At 40.1% G+C, this 22,702-nt stretch overlaps 1 protein-coding gene and 1 pseudogene across 1 annotated transcript; one reads left to right on the forward strand and one right to left on the reverse strand.

Moving 5' to 3' along the window:
* Positions 1 to 319: 319 nt before the first annotated feature.
* On the reverse strand, positions 320 to 438 carry LOC111501072 (5S ribosomal RNA; annotated as a pseudogene).
* Positions 439 to 1,190: 752 nt separating this feature from the next.
* Positions 1,191 to 22,488, forward strand: sf3b3 (splicing factor 3b, subunit 3). The gene is made up of 27 exons (XM_004564586.5): positions 1,191 to 1,348; positions 1,898 to 2,025; positions 2,381 to 2,536; positions 2,831 to 3,001; positions 4,487 to 4,659; positions 4,864 to 5,005; positions 5,387 to 5,499; positions 5,770 to 5,907; positions 6,771 to 6,874; positions 6,954 to 7,119; positions 7,248 to 7,343; positions 7,724 to 7,796; positions 8,299 to 8,450; positions 9,180 to 9,335; positions 10,233 to 10,388; positions 11,842 to 11,985; positions 12,280 to 12,402; positions 12,613 to 12,767; positions 12,992 to 13,166; positions 13,635 to 13,840; positions 14,394 to 14,550; positions 16,088 to 16,213; positions 17,891 to 18,103; positions 18,247 to 18,345; positions 20,754 to 20,897; positions 21,039 to 21,143; positions 21,258 to 22,488. Exons 2-27 carry the CDS (start codon positions 1,956 to 1,958, stop codon positions 21,396 to 21,398), a joined length of 3,654 nt encoding a protein of 1,217 aa, XP_004564643.1. The 5' UTR covers positions 1,191 to 1,348; positions 1,898 to 1,955; the 3' UTR covers positions 21,399 to 22,488.
* The last annotated feature ends 214 nt before the right edge of the window (positions 22,489 to 22,702 follow it).

Here is a 22,702-nt window from a genome sequence, read left to right on the forward strand (position 1 = left end):
CCCACTAACTGTACAAATATAAATGCATTTTTTAATTGTTTATTATCGAGTTCATGTGCATAAAAACATGTACTGGCGCTCTGTGCATGTACAGCGATGCTGATATAACGCAGGAAGAATTGGACCTTACAGCGTCCGTGGAAGTGCTGTTTGTGTAGGACTCACAAAGCAAACATGTAGGCTACTAGAGAATGAGCTAAAGCAGCTCAAATTAGTTTCAGTGTTTAAACTGTCATTTGTATTTTTTCAAAGCAAAAGCCAATGCTGTCGCCATGAGTGAGCATCAGCGCACTCTGCAGTTTGTGTGTAGAAGCGAAAAAGCTTACAGCACCTGATATTCCCAGGCGATCTCCAATCCAAGTACTGACCAGGACCGACCCTGCTTAGATTCCGAGATCAGACGAGATCGGGCGTGTTCAGGGTGATATGGCCGTAAGCGAGAGCAATTGCATGTAGAACGCGTTTTGTGGGTGGCAAATGTCACACAGTTTGATATACGCTGTCGTGTTTTACAGCGAAAACATGCAATCCTTCGTTATAAACTGCAGCTTCAACATTGAGCTACAATAATGCTTTTCCCGCAGTAACATCTCAATAATAACACTTGTTAGTTTATTACAGCACAGTGTTAAATGGACAGAGAGCATACAGTGTGTTAGGACGATTTGTGACATCTCCTAATGCGTTTTTATGAAGGTACGTCTGTGTATATCAATGATCATTATATAACTAACCTAACAAACTGCTTTTACTTTGCTTTTATTTTCTGATTTTCCATCATCTCTGCCTACCTTGGTGTTGCTGGACCTCCCTGCATTTGTCTCACGTCCCTCCTATGGGCCACCCCATTTTAAAATTCCTGCTAATTTTTTCTTAACGGCTCCTTAATTAAGTTAAATGTAACTTAATATCAAGGACACAAACATAATTATTTATTTTCTACATTTTGTCTTTCTTTTCTGGTGTGCAACAAGCATACGGGTTATTTATTGTTTTCGACTAAATAGTGTAGTAGAGTGTAGAGTGCTATCATGATAAAGCGTGCAGAAGACAGGGGCAATAAATGCAATGGGAAACTATTTTACAGATATTGTTTTTCTTATGGCGCCCAATCGCGATAATTCCGTTAATCTTGAGGTCTTTGTCGTCATCTGCTGTGCACAATGCAGTACTACAGTCTCTCATTTCCGTCAGGCACTGTGTAGGTCAACTCTTGCGACGGCGTGTTTGGCTGGCAAAGGACCCACCAACGGCGGTTCAGCGTCGGCTTCTCAGGGTTTCAAGGAAATAGTTTTCGTAAATGAAACTTTATCCATCTGAAATCAGAGTCATCTTACGAAACACACCGGTAAATATTATATCTTGCAGAACTGCATCTCTTCCGCAATTAAACAGATGTTTTATGTGTGTGAAGTTTGCACTAGTTAAAGTAATATAGCAAAAAAAAAAAGGGGGGGGGGACGTTAAGCAGAAGTGGCGCTTTGTATGAATGGGCCATGTTCTCATACTGTTGGATTGATGTAAACGATCGTTTTGAGTAGTTTAAATTCGTGTTAAAGGAATTCTTGACCCCTATTGCACGGTTTACAAGCACAGAGGTAGTAAATAAATGTCCGGTGAACGTTAATTTTCTCACAGCTAATGTTTAGCTAACGTTAGCGGCGCCGTAGGATTTTGTGTACAGCAAACGCTACACCTCTCCACCAACTTTTCATAGCAATATTGTGATGAGTGCAGTCGCTATATATTGCTCCACAGTCCCACTACAGCTGACCTCAGTTTGAAGAGCCCTCATTTGTCACCAGTGCGACCGCGTAGCTTATTGTGACTTTGTCCAGTGGTCTCCAACTTCTTGATTCCTTACTGTAAATACACTTTTGGTTTTCTTTGTTTACAGTTTTGAGCCGGGTTAAGCGCTCTTTCAGCTTCCTCTGAATAAGATTCGAGTGGAAGCCATGTTTCTCTACAACATCACCCTGCAGCGTGCCACCGGCATCACCCATGCCATCCATGGAAACTTCTCAGGTGAATTTGCGCCAGATGTCACTGCTTTATGTCTGGTTAGGTCATGGTTAATTTATCAAAGCTTGGTACCCCTCCTTTATTGTCAAAGAAGCCTTTAACTGCAATTTCTATGAGAATTAGCACTAATTAGCATTAATTGTTTTATTTAAGTATATTTTCTTGTGTTTGTATAGTCCTTAGAGTTTATCCTATCATGGTGTTTCACTCAGTATGTTGATGGAGATAATGTAAAGCATAGTTTTCTCATGGTTAAAAAATACATAAAAGAAATATCACAAAATGCTTTTTTAAAAGCAGGATTCAGGGAAAACCATAAAAATATCCACATCATATGTCTGATATTATGTTTTGGTAGGAACCAAGATGCAGGAGATTGTTGTTTCCAGAGGAAAGATCCTGGAATTATTACGGCCAGATGCCAACACAGGAAAGGTGCACACTCTTCTCACAATGGAAGTGTTTGGCATCATCAGATCCCTGATGGCCTTCAGACTCACTGGAGGAACCAAAGGTACAGAAATGACATCATATGCACTCACATACATGTGTTTGTAACTCTAAACATGGATTGCACAGATTAAATGGTATGTATTAATAATTTTCTTTTAAGTGGTTTTTATTAAATCTTTTGTCTGACACTAATGTTTTGTTTGTAGTGCATTCTTTTTTTATTCATTTACAATTAGAAGGGGAAGTTGGCCTCCATTGGCTTTCATTACCTAAGCTTTAATTACATGACCGTATCATAATTAATATAATGTTGACAGGCTGGCGTCGTTTCTAAGTGATATTTATGTATTTTTAGATTACATTGTTGTGGGGAGTGACAGTGGTCGTATCGTCATCCTGGAGTATCATCCATCAAAAAATATGTTTGAGAAGATCCACCAGGAAACATTTGGGAAGAGCGGCTGCCGCCGTATTGTTCCTGGACAGTTCCTTGCTGTTGACCCAAAAGGCAGAGCTGTAATGATAGGTGAGAATTTTATGAAGTATGCATGAAATCAGCATTCGACCATTATGTAGAGTCCATCATATCAGACAGAATCCAGATGTTTGTGCACTGTTTATTTTTTATATTGCTATTTTTCTTCTCTCGTAAGATGAGCACCCTTTCTTTGACGAAGGTGAACAAGAGCAAGAGCTCAATGGTTTTTTTTTTTAATCATACACACTGCTAGGATTTTGTGTGTAATCTGCTGTGGTGTGTTTAGCGTTGGATGTAGTCACCACGAAAAAGCCAGTTCAGTGCCAGGAAAAACCCTTACATTACAAACCAACACCAAAAACTATATACTCCAAAAGAGTCCATCAGTTAAGACTGATGTGTTTTAAAGGTATTTATTCTAATGTACTTTTTTTTTTTTTTTAGGTTTATACAGTGTGTGTGAATCTGCAGCTTTGAAACTGCATGAAGGCTTTGCAGCAAGACTTTATACAAACTGGCCTGTAGTGATTTTTAAATAACTTACTGTGGTATTTAATTTATTTGTTGTTAAAATAGGCTGTGTTTAATTTGAATCCTTTGAGTCCTACTTGCATTTGAGCAAAGTGGGCCTGGATAGCTTTGTAACATCTATGTACCCAAGTAGGCCTAAACATACTAACAGATGCCTCTTTTGTTTTTTTCTCCCCCAATTCAAAATTGTTCCATTTGGTGATAAGTTACTTTTATGATCTTACAAATACAATAAAACATGACATTTTAAGGCGACCGTGGCTCAGGGGGTTGGGAAGCGTATCTGTAACCGGAAGGTCGCTGGTTCGAGCCCTGGGCTCTCTGTCCTGGTCGTTGTGTCCTTGGGCAAGACACTTTACCCTACCGCCTACTGGTGTTGGCCAGGTGATGGCGCGATATGGCAGCCATCGGCCTTCTGTCAGTCTGCCACAGGGCAGCTGTGGCTACAACCGTAGCTTGCCTCCACCAGTGTGTGAATGTGAGAGTGAATGAATAGTGGCATTGTAAAGCTCTTTGGGTGCCTTGAAAAGCGCTATATAAATCCAATCCATTTAACAAACCTGCAAAGTTGATAGGTTTTATAATATGTTTTGTGGCTCCATACAGTTATTTATTTATTCATTTATTTATTGGCAAAGACAGAGGTTGTCAGCTTAGATGGTAATTTGGTTTATAGACTGATGATTATTTTTCTTTTATTTGGGCCTTGGTGTGTTAGTATAATGTCAGTGGTGTAAATATTGCTATAATTGACCTAACCCCAAGAGCCTTACAGGTGCTTAAGATAATAAATCAGCATCAAATGCTATAAATTTTGTAGTTCTACATCAGAAAATTTTACCTTGATAGAAGTGTTTTGTGGAACAATTATGATGTTAATTAATGTGTGCTGAGTTACTATTGTTTAAATCCTGAAGAAAATTTATATACACACACATATAAATAGTTGTATTAAACCAGTTAAATGAAGCACACAATATGTTTTGTCATTTATCTGACTAGGAGCGATAGAGAAACAGAAGCTGGTGTATATTCTGAACAGAGATGCTGCTGCGAGACTGACCATCTCCTCTCCACTGGAAGCCCATAAAGCAAACACACTGGTCTACCATGTGGTTGGAGTTGATGTTGGGTTTGAAAATCCCATGTTTGCCTGCTTAGAGATGGACTATGAGGTAAGGACACAAAGCACAAACGTGCAGGGCTGCTGAATTTCACATACACTGAACTGTTGTTGTGTGATGAGTTTTCATGTCTCTTCTCTGACTGTCACTGGAGAAAGATTTAACTTCTCTGACCTCAGCATGACTTTAATTGAAAAAAAACCAGTCATGTTTTGTTTGTTTACCAGAATAATCAAGTGTGTTTAATGTCTACAGGAAGCTGACAACGACCCAACAGGAGAAGCTGCTGCCAACACACAACAGACGCTCACCTTTTACGAGCTGGATCTCGGCCTGAACCATGTGGTCCGCAAGTACAGCGAGGCATTGGAAGAACATGGAAATTTCCTCATAACTGGTGAGCATTTGAGTAGTGTTGGTCATATTTAAAGGAAACAACAGTAGTGTTATTCATCAGGTAGGGAGTAGTTGAAATATCAACATTTTTACAAATTGATTTGCTTTCAGAAGATAATCATTGCAGCGAGGTTACAAAGAATTGTTACATCAATGTGTTGTAGATGTGATGAGTTTGTCATGTCTCTTCTCTGAGAAACACTGGAGAAAGATTCACCCTCTCTGATCTCTACAAAAGTTTATCAACGCAATAACACAGCGTTAGATGTCGTATTAAAAGAAAGCATTCTGTTGTAAAATAGAGATTACTGTGCTTTTTTGAAATTCTTACTCCTTCATCATTATGTTTTTTAAAAATGACAACCCTTCTAAATGCTTCCAGTTCCTGGTGGTTCTGATGGGCCCAGTGGGGTTTTAATCTGCTCTGAAAACTACATCACCTACAAGAATTTTGGAGACCAGCCTGACATTCGCTGTCCCATTCCACGGCGTAGAGTGAGTCCTTCTTACAGGAATGCACATTAAAAAGCAAATATTTATAGTACAGGATTTCCTGTGCAGATTTTAAGTGTGTTTTGATGCATGATAACATCAGTACACATCGTGAGACTTTACCTGATTTTAAGCTGTGAGTCACTAAGTAGATTTTAAACATTTTTTTCTCTGTTCATGTGGAATTTTGGTTGTTTTGCAAGTCCCACATTGTTCTTTGCATGAACGTCTATTTTTATCCTCCCTCACATTCTCTTCTGCTCCACCCCACAGAACGACCTGGATGACCCAGAGCGTGGCATGATATTTGTGTGCTCAGCTACCCACAAGACCAAGTCCATGTTCTTTTTTCTGGCCCAGACTGAGCAGGGAGACATCTTTAAGGTTACTCTAGAAACAGATGAAGAAATGGTAAGGATGGATGGAAACTAGACATTTTTAACAAATTTATTTAATGGGACTAATTATGTTCACTTCCAGCTTCTGTTTTTTTTCTTTATTTTTTTCTTTCTTAGAATCACAGTTGCTTGATTAACAAACACTAGATAAACATGTCGTATTTATCTTATCCTGCCCAGTTTATGTAATTGCTCAGTTTATCCAATGTCTGAAAATAGGCTTTTTACTCGATTTCTTTTTCATGGCTCATCTTATTAAAAGCTCACTTTCAATTTGATTAGCTCCCTCAGCTTCTTCAGAAAGAGCCAAATGCTTATAAACTCACTCTTTTACTTTTATAGGGAAATCTGTAGCGTGTTGACATTAGCTTAGCAAGAAAGTAGCAAACGCAAATACTCTTGTTCTCAGCAGGGATTACTTTTAAATTCTTCATTAACATTTCTTGAACTTTTGTCATTATGTGTGTTAATGTGTGTGTGAATGGGTGGATGACTGAACGTGTAAAGCGCTTTGGGGTCCTTAGGGACTAAGTAAAGCGTTATACAAATACAGGCCATTTACCATTATTGGTTTTCTATTCCTCCCACCGTCCAAAGACATGCAGCTTGTGAGGATAGGTTATTTGGATAATCCAAATTACCACTAGGTGTGAATGTGAGTGTTGAATGGTTGTTTGTCCCTGTGTGTTGGCCCTGCGACAGACTGGCGACCTGTCCAGGATGTACCCCGCCTCTCGCCCTATGACAGCTGGGATAGTCTCCAGCGCCCCCCGCGACCCTGAAAAGGATAAGCGGAAGTGGATGGATGGTTTTCTATTTATGCTCATTATAATACATATTCCCGTAATAAAAAACGATGCTTGTTTTGTCTCTTAGGTCACAGAAATTAGGCTGAAGTACTTTGACACAATTCCCGTTGCAACAGCGATGTGCGTCCTGAAGACTGGCTTCCTCTTTGTGTCTTCAGAGTTTGGAAACCAGTAGGTTGCAAACAGAAACTCAAGTGTTTCTTTTCGTATCTCTCAGTCTTTGATTAACCTCTATTTCTCTTTCCCTTAGTTACCTTTACCAGATTGCCCACTTGGGTGATGATGATGATGAGCCCGAGTTCTCATCGGCAATGCCGCTGGAAGAGGGAGACACCTTCTTCTTTCAGCCACGCCCACTTAAAAATCTTGTGCTGGTGGATGAACAGGAGAACCTGTCACCAATCATGTCCTGTCAGGTGAGTGTCCTGTCAGATGAACATGGGGACTAATCTAATTGCCTGAACTTGTGAGACAGATTTTTTTCTTAAATCTTAAACCAGAACATTTCTGGCTCATTGACTACTCTCTTCCTACTTTCTTCCAGATTGCTGATTTGGCCAATGAGGACACACCTCAGCTTTATGTATCATGTGGACGAGGACCCCGGTCCACTCTAAGGGTCCTTCGGCACGGACTGGAGGTACACACACTGTTTTTTTTCTAACGTAATTAGAGAAAGCCCACACATGTACTTTGCTGGCTGTGAAATTGATGAGTTTTTTCATGTCTCTTCTCTGAACAAATACTGAAGAGTCTTTTACTATCTCTGATTCCAGCAAACACACAAAGCCTTCTTTTCATATCACATTTTGAACGACTGTTAGCTTGGTGTCACGTTTTTCCCAGCCTTTGAGTTACGCTCACAATGTTGGCTGTACCCTGTTAATGTCTTACTTCCATTACTGTGAAGATGATCTTTTAAAAATGGTTTGTTGTGTTTGTCTTTGTAATGATGATAAACTTTCAATTTTCTTTTTCTTTCCCTCACCCTGTCTGTTCCCCTCTCTCCGCCTCTGTCAGGTTTCAGAGATGGCTGTGTCTGAACTGCCCGGTAACCCCAATGCTGTGTGGACTGTACGCAGACATGTAGAAGGTAAGAATATTCTTGTTCCAGGATGTGTGTGGCTAATCAAGGTTATAAAACATGCTGAAAGTAAGAAAAGTCTGTGAAACATATTCCTGTTATGTTAATGTACATCACTGGTTAGCTGTTTAGTATAAGATGTTAGGGAGCCACTCACCACTAGTTGGAGCAGCTGCCCTGACAGACATCCCTATGTTTGTGATGTGACAGCCACATGAAGCAGTGTGGCGCTGCAGTACACGCATGCAGTACACGCATGCAGTACACGCATGCAGTACACGCATGCAGTACATGCATGCATGCAGTGCATATGCATGCATGCAGTGCATATGCATGCATGCAGTACATGCATGCATGCAGTACATGCTGAAGATGAACATTTCTTTGCTGACTCTATTAAAGTAAACTAACATATAAACACCTACTGAAACAGTGTGCAACCAAACTTGTGTTTTCGATGCCATTAGTAATTTTTTCTTCTGATCATTACTGTGTTTACTCTGGTTCTTAGATGAGTTCGATGCCTACATTATTGTCTCTTTCGTCAATGCCACTCTGGTTCTGTCCATCGGTGAGACTGTAGAAGAAGTGACAGATTCTGGTTTTCTGGGAACAACACCCACTCTCTCCTGCTCACTCCTGGGTGAAGATGCACTTGTACAGGTGCGTAAATGTACCTCATCTGCACATCACCTTTGGGTATTTTCACCACTGTGCCATTTAGTCCATTTAAGTCAAACTGGCTTATTTTCTTACATGGTGGGGTTCGTTAGTTGCGATATTAGAACAGGTGTTCTCTGCCCAGTTCCGAGTGAACTTCAGAGCAGTTTGTTTATTGTGTGAACATGATTCAATTTTGAGCTGCTCAGGTGCACATTACAAGTTTGAGCTTCCCATAGCCAAATATGCTTTGCATTCTGGGATGTGGCAGGGTACCGTAGACGTGCAAAGGTCAGTATGGGTTTGCAACCAGCCGTGAAATGAATATAAATTTTCCATGTTCTCAAATAGTTCAGAACACAGCACTTCCTGTATTTTGTATTCTTGTTGCTCCTGGTCCAAACACATGAGCTGGCCAATAACTTCACTGAACGTTCTCAAGTGGTTTGTAATGACTCGCTCTGTGTGAGGAGAAACCAGACCATGGGTAAAAGCTACACGTGTAAGAGTAAAGAGTAAACGAAGTATAGGTGTAAAAACACCCTTAGACATTGCAAAGAAATTTCAAAGTAATGCAGATGCACATGAGCAGCACAAATAATTAATACAGTTCATGCATTAATTAATCTAATTACACAAAGATGGCCATTTATTCATCATCAACCCAATCTAGTACTTTGTCTTTTCTCTCCATCTTACCTCTGTGGCTCTTTCACTCCCTCCCCCATACAGGTTTACCCAGATGGTATCCGTCACATCCGAGCAGACAAGCGTGTGAACGAGTGGAAAACTCCTGGTAAAAAAACTATTGTCCGCTGTGCTGTGAACCAGCGGCAAGTAGTCATCGCCCTCACTGGTGGGGAGCTGGTCTACTTTGAGATGGACCCGGTAAGGAAGTAGATTATTTTTGTGTTATCTGATCATCCTCTTGTGCCCCTCTGACATTCTGTTAGGCCTCCATAATGCTTACAATGTGGCATGTGCACGGAAAATAAAACTGTTGGTGGAGTGAAGAAATCCAAAACTGAAGAGTCTATTTCATCACCTCCAGCTTTAAGTGAGACAACATAGGCTATAACAGCTTTCTCCTTGTTCAGAGCAATGAGTGATTTGGGCTGCTGTAAATAGTGGTCATAAGAGAAAATTCCTCTTTTTTTTAAAAATGTTTTTTTCCTTCGGCCTATAGTTCGATTATCTTTACTGTGTGAAATAGATCACCTGTTTCTGCTCCGCACTGCACTGTCTTCCCTACACACGGTGAAGTGTTTCATTGACAAGGTTACAGTTATACTGCGTACTAATTAAAAATGAATACAATAGACAGAAATACTGCCATCAATCCTCAGGAATATTGTCCATTGGCAGAATCCTAGTTTCCACTTTCATGCTGTGTTTAACAAGTATTAGTTGTGCTTTGTAGTAAAAGGTTTTCACAAAAATACTGCGTTGAGCTTTATGTAGACTATGTGAAGGCCCAGTGCCCCCCCCCCCCCCCCCCCCCCCCCCCCCAAAAAAAAATTTATCTTTTTTTTGGGTTAATCAGTCAAATTATTCAGCACTTCATTTTATAAAAGGCAATTTCACAAATGACTGCACAGTTAAATTGCCTTATCATTAGCTTCACTTAATTTATTTTCCTGCAGAGTATCTGATGACTTAATTCTAACACTAATATTGAATATCTCAGGTTCCATATTGAATAGAGGAAGATGACTGAACTGAGGTGACTGAAATTCTGTTTATTAATCCTGCTGCTGTCTTTGTTTCACTTTTGATTTTTTTCAGTCTGGCCAGCTGAATGAGTACACAGAGAGGAAAGAGATGTCTGCAGATGTGGTTTGTATGAGCCTGGCCAACGTTCCTCCTGGTGAGCAACGCTCCCGATTCCTGGCTGTTGGGCTGGCTGACAACACTGTTCGCATCATCTCCCTGGATCCTTCGGTATGAGCTTGACACAGAGATTATCAATGAGACCCTTTTTTGTTTTGAATTGGAGGTGTTGCTCAGAAATTGCTTTTGCTGGTTTATCTGCTGGCATGTGATTGAGCCCATGACAGCTTGTATCCGAACAAGATGTCATGTACTTTAGTTTTGGGTATGTCTTTGCCATCTTTGATGTTTGTTCCTATAGAGGTTTGTTTTGGTCCTAGTAACATTTGGCCGTTCAGTTTATTGTTGATTGACAGCAAAGACTATTTTCATGCTCTGAGGGGACAGACATGCAAATTTTGGCACTTGTGTTCACTTTTGAAAGCTAGTATCCATTATCTGCTGCACTACAGAAATTCGTTTGCCAGTCATCTTCACAGTATGTGGAGTCAGAGTGTGTACTCACACGCGCGCACACACATGCACATGCCCTTTCAGGCTAAAAATGAGGACGTCATGTTGCTTCTAGTTTCTTAATTTATTGCCCTTGCAGTGGTAATGGGTATTTTCAACTGTTGAAAAGTTTTTCTCATATTCATAAACCAAACTGTGCTGCTCAGCCAAATTTGCACATTGTCACTGTACTCTCAGGTCTTTCCCATTGTGCAGAATGAGTAACAGAATTTAGCCTGTGTTTAGCACCCAAGTTTGAAGGAATCCATTGATAACCACTTAAAAATTCCTGGTAAACTTATAAATGTAAAAATGACTGGAAATATACTTCAGCTAGATTTTTAATTATAGGATTTCCCTGAAGGCTCGGGAGCGTCTGAGATAAATATTAATTTAATGTCAACAATTTCAGCAGCCTTCTGCAGAACCTGCTGAAAGTAAATAATCCCAAAAAACAGAGATGTTTTAGCTGATTAACTTCTACAGAACTTAGTTTAGACAGTGATGCTCAGTGTGAAAATACAGTCCCTCCAAAAGTCCCTACTATCCAGGAAAGGTTCCTGTGGTGGGAACTTAATTAATGATTGGCATAAATCCCTTTAAGGCTAAATTAATCTTAGTTTCTTATTAGGTCAGTACAAAGTAATGTTGTCATGTTTAGGAAACAATTACATCCTTCTTTTAGGGAAAACTTTGTACAACATGAAAGTTGTCTGACCACTTTTACTGCCTCTTAAGATGACCAGTAACCTTAAAATATTCATTGGACATTAACTGGAGATTTCTGCTTCCCTGTTTAAAACGTGTAAGCCAGAAAATAATGCTTTGGGTATTCAGTAATGTGTTCCCCCCCCCCCCAAAAAAAAGGTCTGGATTAAAATATCTCGTCTGCCTTAACTATTTCAATAGAAGTGTAAATTTTAAAAACTTTAAAAACGATTACAGGATAAGAATCTTTTTTGTTTACGTGCACGTTTAAACAATTGAATGGTGCTGTTACACAAAAACTTAATGTTCGGATTCCTTTGCATGTTGCTATTTTTCTGACCCCCTGAAACTTTACCATGTTTAGGACTGCCTGCAGCCACTGAGTATGCAGGCCCTACCAGCCCAGCCAGAGAGTCTGTGTATCGTGGAGATGGGAGGGGTGGAGAAACAGGATGAACTTGGAGACAAAGGAACCATAGGCTTTCTCTACCTTAATATTGGGCTTCAGGTATTCTTTCACATTTAAATATCTCAGGTTTCATGTTGAAGTTGAAGACATTTTACTTTTAAATCACAGCTCTGTAAAACCAAATGTAATACAGGGATTGTGTACAGGCATGAGTTCAGATCGATCTTGTACCTAAAATCCAAACTGATAATGTTTTTCATGCTTGATCAATTAGCAGTCAGGGAGCACAGTCCAGAGCAAAGATTGTCACAATTGTTATGTTAGTTTATGTTGCTATACATTTCAGCTTATGTAGAGGTTTTCTGCTAATGTGTTTTTGCTCCTCTTTCTCAGAACGGTGTGCTTCTGAGGACTGTCTTGGACCCAGTGACTGGAGACTTGTCAGATACCAGAACACGCTACCTGGGATCACGACCTGTTAAACTGTTCAGAGTCAGAATGCAAGGACAGGAAGCTGTATGTAACTCAAACGCTTACTCAGAATCAGCTCATAAATACAAATATGTGCATTTACAAAAATATTGTTTGTTTTGTCAGTTTTTATGCTTGTGATCATATTAAGTCAGAAATATTTATATCAAACCTTAAGATTTAAAAATAAATTTGTGTTTTTCATCACTGATTATAAATTAATTGATTAATTGATGTCTTTTCTCTTGCTGACAGGTGCTTGCAATGTCCAGTCGCTCCTGGCTCAGCTACTCTTACCAGTCTCGTTTCCATCTGACTCCTCTCTCATATGAGACTCTGGAGTACGCCTCTGGTTTTGCCTCTGAGCAATGTCCAGAAGGCATAGTGGCCATCTCTACCAATACTCTAAGGTATGGATGCACTTAGAGCATTTTTTTTGTAAAACATAGGCATCACTGTTTGTGTAATGGAGTTCAAACTGAAGAAATCCAGCATCTGTTATGTATTATCGCAATTTAAATAACTCTAAACGTCTTATGTTCAAAGTGTTTATAAATCTGCAGAAAGAAAAGTTTATTGAAGGGCGAAAAATATATTTTTATATAAATCTCACCTGTGCTCATCTGCCTGGTAGAATCTTGGCTTTAGAGAAACTTGGAGCCGTCTTCAACCAAGTGGCCTTCCCACTTCAGTACACTCCCAGGAAATTTGTAATCCACCCAGAGACCAACAACCTCATTTTGATTGAAACTGACCACAACGCCTACACCGAGGCCACCAAAGCTCAGAGAAAGCAACAGATGGCTGAGGTATGACTATATCGTTGTGACCCAACTAGTGGTGTTAACATCTGTCTGCGGTTACTCTCAGTAATAAATTTATTAAGGGCAAGAAGTCGGCATGTCGGGTATAAACAAGAGAGAACAGAAATTTGTTCCTGTGTGAGTTATTTTTCCAGGTTAGAGCCTAAAAAAGTAGGTTTATTAAATTATAAACCTACTTTTATATTTAGGAATTTTTCCTGACATCCTTTTACTGTTTTTTCGTTTTTCTCACTGATAAACCCAACAGTAGAAATAATGAGAAGTAGAATTTGGTAGTTTAATGGCATTTTGTCCCTGATGATAATTATATTATGAATTAATAATCTTTGTGATGGCAGACATTCCCATCACAGTTTGTAGTCTAGAATATCATTTTCATATGGCTGGTTTTATTCAAATAACAGTTGCCAACATGTCATAAACAGAAAATCATCCCTTCTTTTGCCACTGTAGGAGATGGTAGAAGCTGCAGGTGAGGATGAAAGAGAACTGGCTGCTGAGATGGCTGCTGCATTCCTAAATGAAAATCTTCCAGAAGCCATTTTTGGTTCACCCAAAGCCGGCGCAGGACAGTGGGCCTCACTAGTGCGGCTGGTTAATCCCATACAAGGTTCAACACTGGATCAAGTGCAGCTGGAACAGAACGAAGCTGCGTTCAGGTGAGTAGTACTCATGATGGGTGGGTGGGGTTTAAGTGAGGTTAAACAGTCTGACCCTGGGCTGTTTCTCATTTATTATGCCTTTCTCTTTGATGGACAGTGAGCCTCCCAAATTCCAAGCCCTTCATTAATACTCAGTGTTGTTTCTTAATCAGCCGTTGACATAGTGAAAATAGTTTGGGCTGCCATTGTAGAGGTTCTTCGGTTTCACCTGGTGACAAATTAACCTTTTTCAAAACGACACTTTGTGTCGATTTGCATCAACACCTGCTGAAAACAGGCACAGTATTTTTTTAATGCAGCAAAATGCTTATTAAGATTAAATGATGCCCATAGTATGGAATTAAAAGGTAATAAAATTTGTGATTTTGGAAGGCAGGCTACTGGATCCATCAAAAGCATCACTTTCTGATATAAAACAGTATTGTTGGCCATGTTTTGAAGGTTATAGCTAATATTTTGTGTTAATATATTTCTAAATGATTAGCGTGACTAATCTAAACTAGCAATATAGTATATAGGTGGGTCTGATGTTGTACTTGGTGTTTTTCAGTGTGGCCGCTTGTCGATTCACCAACACGGGTGACGATTGGTACGTCCTGGTCGGTGTTGCCAGAGACATGATTCTCAACCCAAGGTCAGTGGGTGGTGGCTTCATCTACACATATCGACTCGTCAGTGGAGGGGAGAAGCTGGAGTTTGTGCACAAGGTGGGTTTCAGTGACATTAGGGGTTAATTTTATTAAGCTTGTTTCTCCTTGAATATTTATTAGGCTGAAGCTGATTCACTCTCATCTTTTGCTGTTTATACTGGGGAATACTGATGTAAACGGCATAAAAGTGCTTGTCTGTGTCATATTTGGCTTTAGTTTGATTCATAAAGCAAATCAACATTTCATTCTGTAGGCTCTGCAAGAATTTAATGCTTAGGTGCTGTGCTTTGTTTTTTGGCCTTCTGGTGCAGCTGCACGTGTGCAGGTTTCAAAAGATTTCTGCCGTCACTCTGCTGTAACAGTACTCAGAGCAAGTCAGCTGGAGAGGACGTTCAGACCTTGTAGCAAGTGCAGCTCTATCATGAAAGGCTGAGTAAATAAAAATAATTCACAGCCCAAGGGAGTTTGAAGAAAATAGTTAGTGTGACAGGCGACTTACAGATGTCAGAAAGATGTATATACGGTTTCTTTGGGAGATGTTGGCTTTTATCACCTTTGCGCTTACTCAGGGACTGTGTGCAGGCCATGATTTGAGACAGATGTTAAGACGAGGACTGGACTCGAGGAAAGTCTATTCAGAATGCATGAAGCAAGACAGACTGATACAAAATTTTGATGATGGGATGAAACACAGCTGTTGCTGTCCCAGTTGTCACAGACTCGCTGGGCAATTCCCCAAGAAACCCCACCAGGGTGGAGACGATCAGGGTGAATCAGCCCACATACGTTTGTTACCTGATGTGGATTAACAGGGGAAATGACTCATGAGTGTTGTGTTTCGCAGTGGTATCAGGAATTTCCCGACCACTTAACCAGATCTGATATTTTAGATGATTCTATCAGGTCACAACTCACTTTTTTCCCTGTTTGTTATATAACCAGAGATATCAGAGTATGCACAATAAGATGACACATTTCTGAGTGCAAAGTCATGACAGCATCTTGGATGTAGGCAGACGCACTTTTCTGAGATGGCTGTGTCGTTGGGTGTATGTTCCAACAGGGCAATAAACTAGAAATATCCATCAAACTGTGACAGGCCCGCTGAAGGCCACGGAGAAAGCAGAGCGCCGGGTTGAAAGGTTTTTCCTGTCCAGGATGTCTGAGCTCAGAACACACTCTTAGTCACTCTCCAGAGGGGAAATTTGGATTCTCAAGTTGCGTTTTAGTTGTAATTTGGGCATATCTTAGACAGGGAAAGTATTGACGATGTCTGACTCATGACTGGTGTAATCTTATTTGAGAAATATAATTTACCAAAATACTTTCTTAATGTTTCAACAGGTAAAGAGTTTGTTTATGCGGTTGTTCAGAAGTGCTTTTCTAAGAAAATCGTTAAAAAATTAACATGTTAAAAATAAACAGCTGGGATCTGTAGTAAATCTAAAACCACAGGCAGATTTCACTGTAGCTGTCTTACAATCTCTTATGATGACTAAAACTGTGTTTAGTGAGACTTCCTTTCGTCTTCTTTAAAAAGCTCTGTATCTGTTTCAATCTTTATCTGAACCCAGATTGTTTTGTTTATTTCTAGACCCCAGTAGAGGACGTGCCTTTGGCAATCGCACCATTCCAGGGACGAGCCCTAGTTGGAGTGGGAAAACTGCTTAGAATCTACGACCTGGGGAAAAAGAAGCTGCTACGCAAGTGTGAGAACAAGGTAAGTCAAGGACGTCTGGACACAAACATCTATACACCCTATATAAATATTCTCTCTTCCACCTGCGAATCCCACTTTCTATCAAAGGTTCTTTATAGAGATGATGAATATAGTTGATCTGAAAATATAGACGATGAAGAATTAGTCTTTAAAGATTTACTAAAAGGAGCCAACTTTGACCTGACCCATGATCAATGAGTTGATGAGCAGAAGCATCCCGATCCGGGATGTAATCAGGCTTACATCATAAAATTATTAATTTCAGAATAAGAAACAAAAAGTGTCATCATGAAAAATAAATAAATAAAATCCAGTTCACTTTTTACTGGACACATCTGACTATAGCTTTCACCAGACGGGCATGGTTTAAACAGATATTACAGCTTTCACAAAGCTAGCTAGCATAAGAAACATCAGAAGATATTGATATTCTATTTGAACATGTGCTGTGTAAACAGCACAACAGGTGCTCAGTACAGTGACACAGAAAAAACGAATCACAATACAAGACATTCGTACTACAATAGTTACACTGCTAAATGATAGTCAATAATCTCAATTGCAGACCTGCATCTTTATTAATTAATCTTGTTAAAAACAACACTGTAGTACAGATGATTATTTATTAAAACTTTCAAATATACTTTAACTGGCTGGTAAATAGTTTTTATTTCAACTCTTTGAAACCAATTTCAAAAAAAGTTTCATCTGTATGTGGATAGCTTTATCTCTGTTTGCACTCTGGGTTTTCCTTCCTGTGAAAAGAAAAGAAAAGGTTTTATCTAATGGTGCATGGCCGATTTGTTCCAGATTAGCCATCAGGGAGTTTTTCAAAGTTCCTAATGGCACGACACCTTTATCTTTATTAACCAAAGCAAACTGCACCGTTTTGTAAGAAGCAGAGGTGCCTTTATATAAAGAACAAACCACCTGAAGGGTGTTTTCAATGCAGCAAAGTAATTGTTGTAAACAGGGTCAAGACTGAGTGTGAGGGTGTCTAGTTTTTGTTTGCAGACACTTTGTGTTTAGGTTTTAGAGGTTTGAAGCACCTGTTGTGCTGTAGAGCAAATCTTTTCATGAGTGTATGTGATGCATCACGCTTTTGCATAAACATTTTTCCCAGAATGTTTTGGTTGAAATTAACAGCCTGCCTTGAAACTTCTCTGTGTAACAGGATATAAAAATAGTGCGGTCTGTTTTGAAACGTAAGATTTGGACGTGTTTAAGGGGGAAAAACATTGCACTCCTTAAGTTTGTGGGGCTTTAACAGTCACACAGAACAACTTTACTTTAACGCGTAAACAGTAAAGACCAATGTTGTATCTAATTAATGAACAGCTGATGTGCAGCAGTGTTGCTGCCTGAGTGTTGTGTTGCAGATAAGATGCATGTAGCTGACAGTTGAGTTAATACCATACAGTACAGTGCATACATAAACACATGTGCATTGTATAGCCCCTCTGGATTATACTTTTAACAATTGTTTCCAGTCTATTTAGTCCCTCCCTTAATCGTTACATCCTGTAGTGTGTAACGTGAGAAGTTTTAATGAGTGTGAGCAAGTCATTTTTCACAGCGCTGCACAGGACACCACTTGGGGAACATGTCCAGATTGCATTATTTTCTTTTAAAACACTTGACTGAGTGTACCTCACTGCTCTCCCTAACTCTTTGTAGCACGTTCCCAACCTGGTGACTGGCATCCACACCATTGGCCAGCGTGTCATCGTGTCTGATGTCCAGGAGAGTCTGTTCTGGGTTCGTTACAGACGTAATGAGAACCAGCTCATCATCTTCGCTGATGACACATATCCCCGCTGGGTGACGACGGCCTGTCTGCTCGATTATGACACCATGGCTGCTGCTGACAAGTTTGGGAACATCAGCATCGTAAGTAAAGGGCGAGAAGTGTTTGGGGGTGTGTATTGTATTTTTGTGGGCGAATAAAGCCAGAAAACATCAAGACCATCAGCCCTAAACAAAATTTTCTGCAATGACGTAATGTCTCCATGTTTTGTCCTTGGTTTGCTTAGGTGCGTCTCCCCCCTAACACAAGTGATGATGTGGATGAAGACCCCACTGGGAACAAGGCTCTATGGGACAGGGGCCTCCTCAATGGAGCATCACAGAAGGTACACATATGCTTCACCTTTTCACGTTTCTGGAATTAAACAGTGTGTCTGAGCAGATGAAGCATAGACTCAAAAAAGAGAAGTGAGTGAATTAAAAAGGACATTGTCTCTCTGGATGCCAACAGATAATAAATAAAAGTGAGGTTAAAGAGGTTTAAGGGAAAGACGTGGCTCTTCGATGAGTTTGTGTAAACATCAAGGGATGGGGAAGTTCTTAATGGTAAACCATTCCATACTTTTGGACCAATGACTGTAAAACTTGGTTTCAAGTCTGTGCGTGGGATGGAGAGCAATGGTTGGTAAGCAAATTTGAGGAATCTGGAGGTGGGATGGAGGGTAAGCAGTTCAGAAATGTGATGTCGTGCCAGTGCCTCGCAGTCCTTTAGAAACGAATAAATGAGTCTTGACAGCTGTTGCTGCCCCGGAGCAGAGGTCTTCAGCTTGACCTCAAAGTGAAAGAACAATTTAGATTTAACATGCATTGTCTGTTCAGACCTGCTTCAGGCTTGTGCATCGGGTTAATGCTTCAAATTTTAAAAAAAAGCTTAGAGTTACTTAAACATTTAAACAATCGTTCATCATTTTCTGTGACTGAGCAGTATAGGCCACAAATGATATCTCAATATATTTTTTAAAAGGGGATATAAGCCAGTATTTTATAAGGTAACCAGAAGTGAGATTATTAAAATATTAATAATAAAATATACAGTAAGTCATGTAGAAAAGAATGTAGCAGGGGCTTCTGCATTTTTGAAGAAAATATCAAAGCACTTTCACTTTCCTGATGTTTAAAATAATAGGACTGGTTCAGATGAGATGTTAAAGGCTGTGTATGTAAAACGTATATTTTAACATTAAGTAAATGTATACTTTGAAACTTCATTCATTGTTGGGCCTGTGCTGTTTTGCTCTCTTTTAAACCAAATCTGAACTGCAAAAAGAGAAACTGAAAGCTGCTGCAAACACAACCCTTACTATACTAAGAGCTTTACATTACGGCAAAGTATATTGATGCAATGGATACTGTCTAATTCTACATCTTTTGAGAATATGTTGAATTATTTAAAAAAAAAAATTACCTTACCATTTGTTTAGAAATTAGTGTAGATGTTAAATGTGGTATTTTAATATTGGTTGCAAAGTACAAAGATGTTTATCCTGCAAGTAGCAAGTGTACACTTTTATGAGGCAAAGCAGAAAACTGTGGCTTTAGGTGGGATAACTGAGACAGACCTCTGCTACATCGCATTCATCCAGTGCTGAAATCTGGCCCGGTGTACTAATCTGCCTCCCTGGCCACTCCAACCTCCGCAGACACACCACCATCAACCACAAGTTTAACCTACTCTCAAATGCAACCAACACAAGCCGCGCACACACAGGAGAAACACACCGGATCACTCATCCCACATTTTAAATCCTGGTCAGAAACTGTTTAGGTAGCACATAGACTGGGAAAGTCCCTCCAGTGTAGTCATTATGAGCTGGTCCCAGTTGCCATTGTGACACAGTGTGTGCTATTTCTGCTTGTGCACACTGCACGCATAGATTCATTTGAGTTTGGAAATGTACCGTATCTATATATAGACATGGGTGTGGATGTCTTGACTTGTCTTTATGCAAAATGATGTCTGTCTATGCGTCTGTCCAGCCGGCAAGTCACGTGGCTCGGCCAAAATGCTGCCATACATGATATATGCCATACAAAGTAGAGGCTTTTCTACTCTGAGCACTCAAAGCGTTTTTCCTTACAAGGCTCATTCACCCAATCACGCAGATTCATATAAGCAGTATTTTCTATACCTAAGATTTTATATCAGTTGCACACTCTAACATCTTGCTTAAGGATTCTTTGACATGCAATCCAATAGCCAGGGAATCGATCCATTGAGCTTCCCTTTGATAGATGACTCGCTCTGTCCAATTGTCAAATTGACCTGACATCCATTGTGCATGTGTAGATTTTTGTAATCCAGTGTACAGCTGGGGCTGCAGTGGTCAAACACTTTGTATGAAACATTTTCAGGTGAAATAAACCGTTACAGGTTCAAGTAAAGGGAAGCTGTTGTCTTCTTTGCACAGCTTTCTGACTTATTTGTGGAGAACAGAGGTCATTTCGACTCTGCTTGTCCCTCCTTAGTCCCAGATGTGGTCTAATTAGCCTAATATTGAGGTTTTATTACTACACAATGCTCCCTTGGTATTCACAGTACCTTCTGATTACTATCATCATCATTGGTTTGGTGGTTTCTGGACGGTTATCAGATTAAACCATCAGGACCAATTTTTGACTCAGACTGGCAGTTAATGTGCTTTATGTGCACATGCAGCCAATCTTCGGAGATAAAATGGCCTCAGGTGACATATCTCTCTCTCTCTCTCTCTCTCTCTCTCTCCCCCCCCCCCAGGCTGAGATAATAATGAACTACCATGTAGGAGAGACAGTGTTATCTCTGCAGAAGACTACTCTGATTCCTGGTGGTTCAGAGTCCCTGGTCTACACCACACTGTCTGGAGGCATCGGCATACTAGTCCCATTCACTTCACATGAGGTAAAACACTAAGATCTCATTTAAGTGAACACACATGCACACTTTGCATGATCCTAAAGTAGTATTGTGTGGCTCAAATGTCCTCCCGATTTCTCTTCCTTCTCTTTTTAACCCCCCGGATTTCTTTATTTCGTCTGACAGGATCATGACTTCTTCCAGCACTTAGAGATGCATATGCGCTCAGAGTTTCCTCCTCTTTGTGGCAGAGACCATCTCAGCTTTAGATCCTACTACTTCCCAGTCAAGGTTGGGATTGTTTTTACACATCCGTCTTATTTTTATAATATAGTTTCAACTGCGGAACCTGTTTATTAAAAAATATTTGAGGATAACAAAAACAAATTCTGTCATTTTCTCCAGAATGTGATTGATGGAGATCTGTGCGAGCAGTTTAACAGCATGGACCCTCACAAGCAAAAAAGTGTGGCAGAGGAGTTGGACAGAACACCACCCGAAGTCTCTAAGAAGCTGGAGGACATTCGCACTCGCTACGCTTTCTAACCTCACACACGGACATTTCGCACAACACACATGAATTTTACCAATGCATACGTTTCAGGACCCACAGATCGTTGCTTTTCCCAGCTGCGAGTCATCTTTAGTGATTCAGAATGAGGTATTATGCGGTTTACTGTGAGCAGACACCAGCTTACATGGAAACCTACAAGAAGCCACTCGGCTTGTAAGTGTCTCACGTTGACCACCTGTGATGTAATAACCTGCTTTCAAGTGTGTGAGCATTTAGCTGCTGCGTGAACAGGAATGACACACATACTTTTTCACGGGTCAGTTACTGAGAATTTGTCAGGTTTTTGTCACCTCCAACTACAGAAACCATGCATGCAGCACCACAAAGACACGTTACATGGAAACATGACAAAGCTGTTGTTTCTCTAAACATTGAGCAGTAGCTTTGGTGTCTTTCACACTTACATCTGTGCGAGCAGAATTTGGCACAGCTGTATGAGAGTTCACACGCTTGATCGCTTTTTCTGTTCACAAAGAGATCACAGTTAGAAAGTGTCAGTCATCGTGGAAGAAATTCTTTTTTTTTTATTTAAAGAGTTTTTGCATTCCCCCTAGTAGGAAAGGCTAGTTGATGTCTAATGTACACAAAGCTGTCTCTGAAATATTTCATTTTTGTGTATCCTCCAGCTTTGACCACAGGAAACTTTTTTTTATAATGATATCATTTTAATTTGTGCTAATTGGAATAATTTGTTGTGACACATACATACCATTGTCCCAGATGGTATAAAACTTCCCAGCCCCAAACCCTTCCTGTCTTTGTGATGTCATGTTGGCCCCCAGGCTCATTAAAAAGCACATTGCTTACTCACACCTGGGAGCCTAACACAAGCTGACACCTAACAGTGTGTAAGCTGCAGCCTGCAGTCCAACAAGTGCCGCCGTTCTGTGGAGTTGGTGGAAAAATACTGAAGGTTTGCACTGGGTGTTGTTCTTGTCAGTCCAGTAAATTCCCAACCTCAGCCACAGACATAGCAATCCACAGTAGTCACTGAATTTAGGGGGATTGTGGGACAGGTCAGTGGTCTGTTTTTGTAAATAAAGTTGTTTTTGTTCTTTATAATGCCAAGCGTCTGTATCATTTTATTTTATTCTCTTCACCTTAGTATGTTTGGAGAGCGTCAGTTTGATAAAGGATGTGTGACTTTAAATCTTTGTCATCATCAACACATTGGAGGCCCGATATTAAGATTAGTCATGACTGCATATACGCACAACTGTAGTTGATGTGCCGATCAGCTGACGGCTTCTGTAAACGTGTAGTACAGACTCAACAA

Source organism: Maylandia zebra, linkage group LG7 (genome assembly GCF_041146795.1).
Source record: "Maylandia zebra isolate NMK-2024a linkage group LG7, Mzebra_GT3a, whole genome shotgun sequence".
In the NCBI taxonomy this organism is placed as follows: domain Eukaryota; kingdom Metazoa; phylum Chordata; class Actinopteri; order Cichliformes; family Cichlidae; genus Maylandia; species Maylandia zebra.

Bases quoted from the DNA above. Each gene is read 5' to 3' on its own strand.
- sf3b3 (XM_004564586.5), top strand. From the start codon at position 1,956: ATGTTTCTCTACAACATCACCCTGCAGCGTGCCACCGGCATCACCCAT. The intron at 8,451-9,179 runs GTGCGTAAATGT...TCCCCCATACAG, and splicing joins GTGAAGATGCACTTGTACAG to GTTTACCCAGATGGTATCCG. The intron at 14,551-16,087 runs GTGGGTTTCAGT...GTTTATTTCTAG, and splicing joins AGCTGGAGTTTGTGCACAAG to ACCCCAGTAGAGGACGTGCC.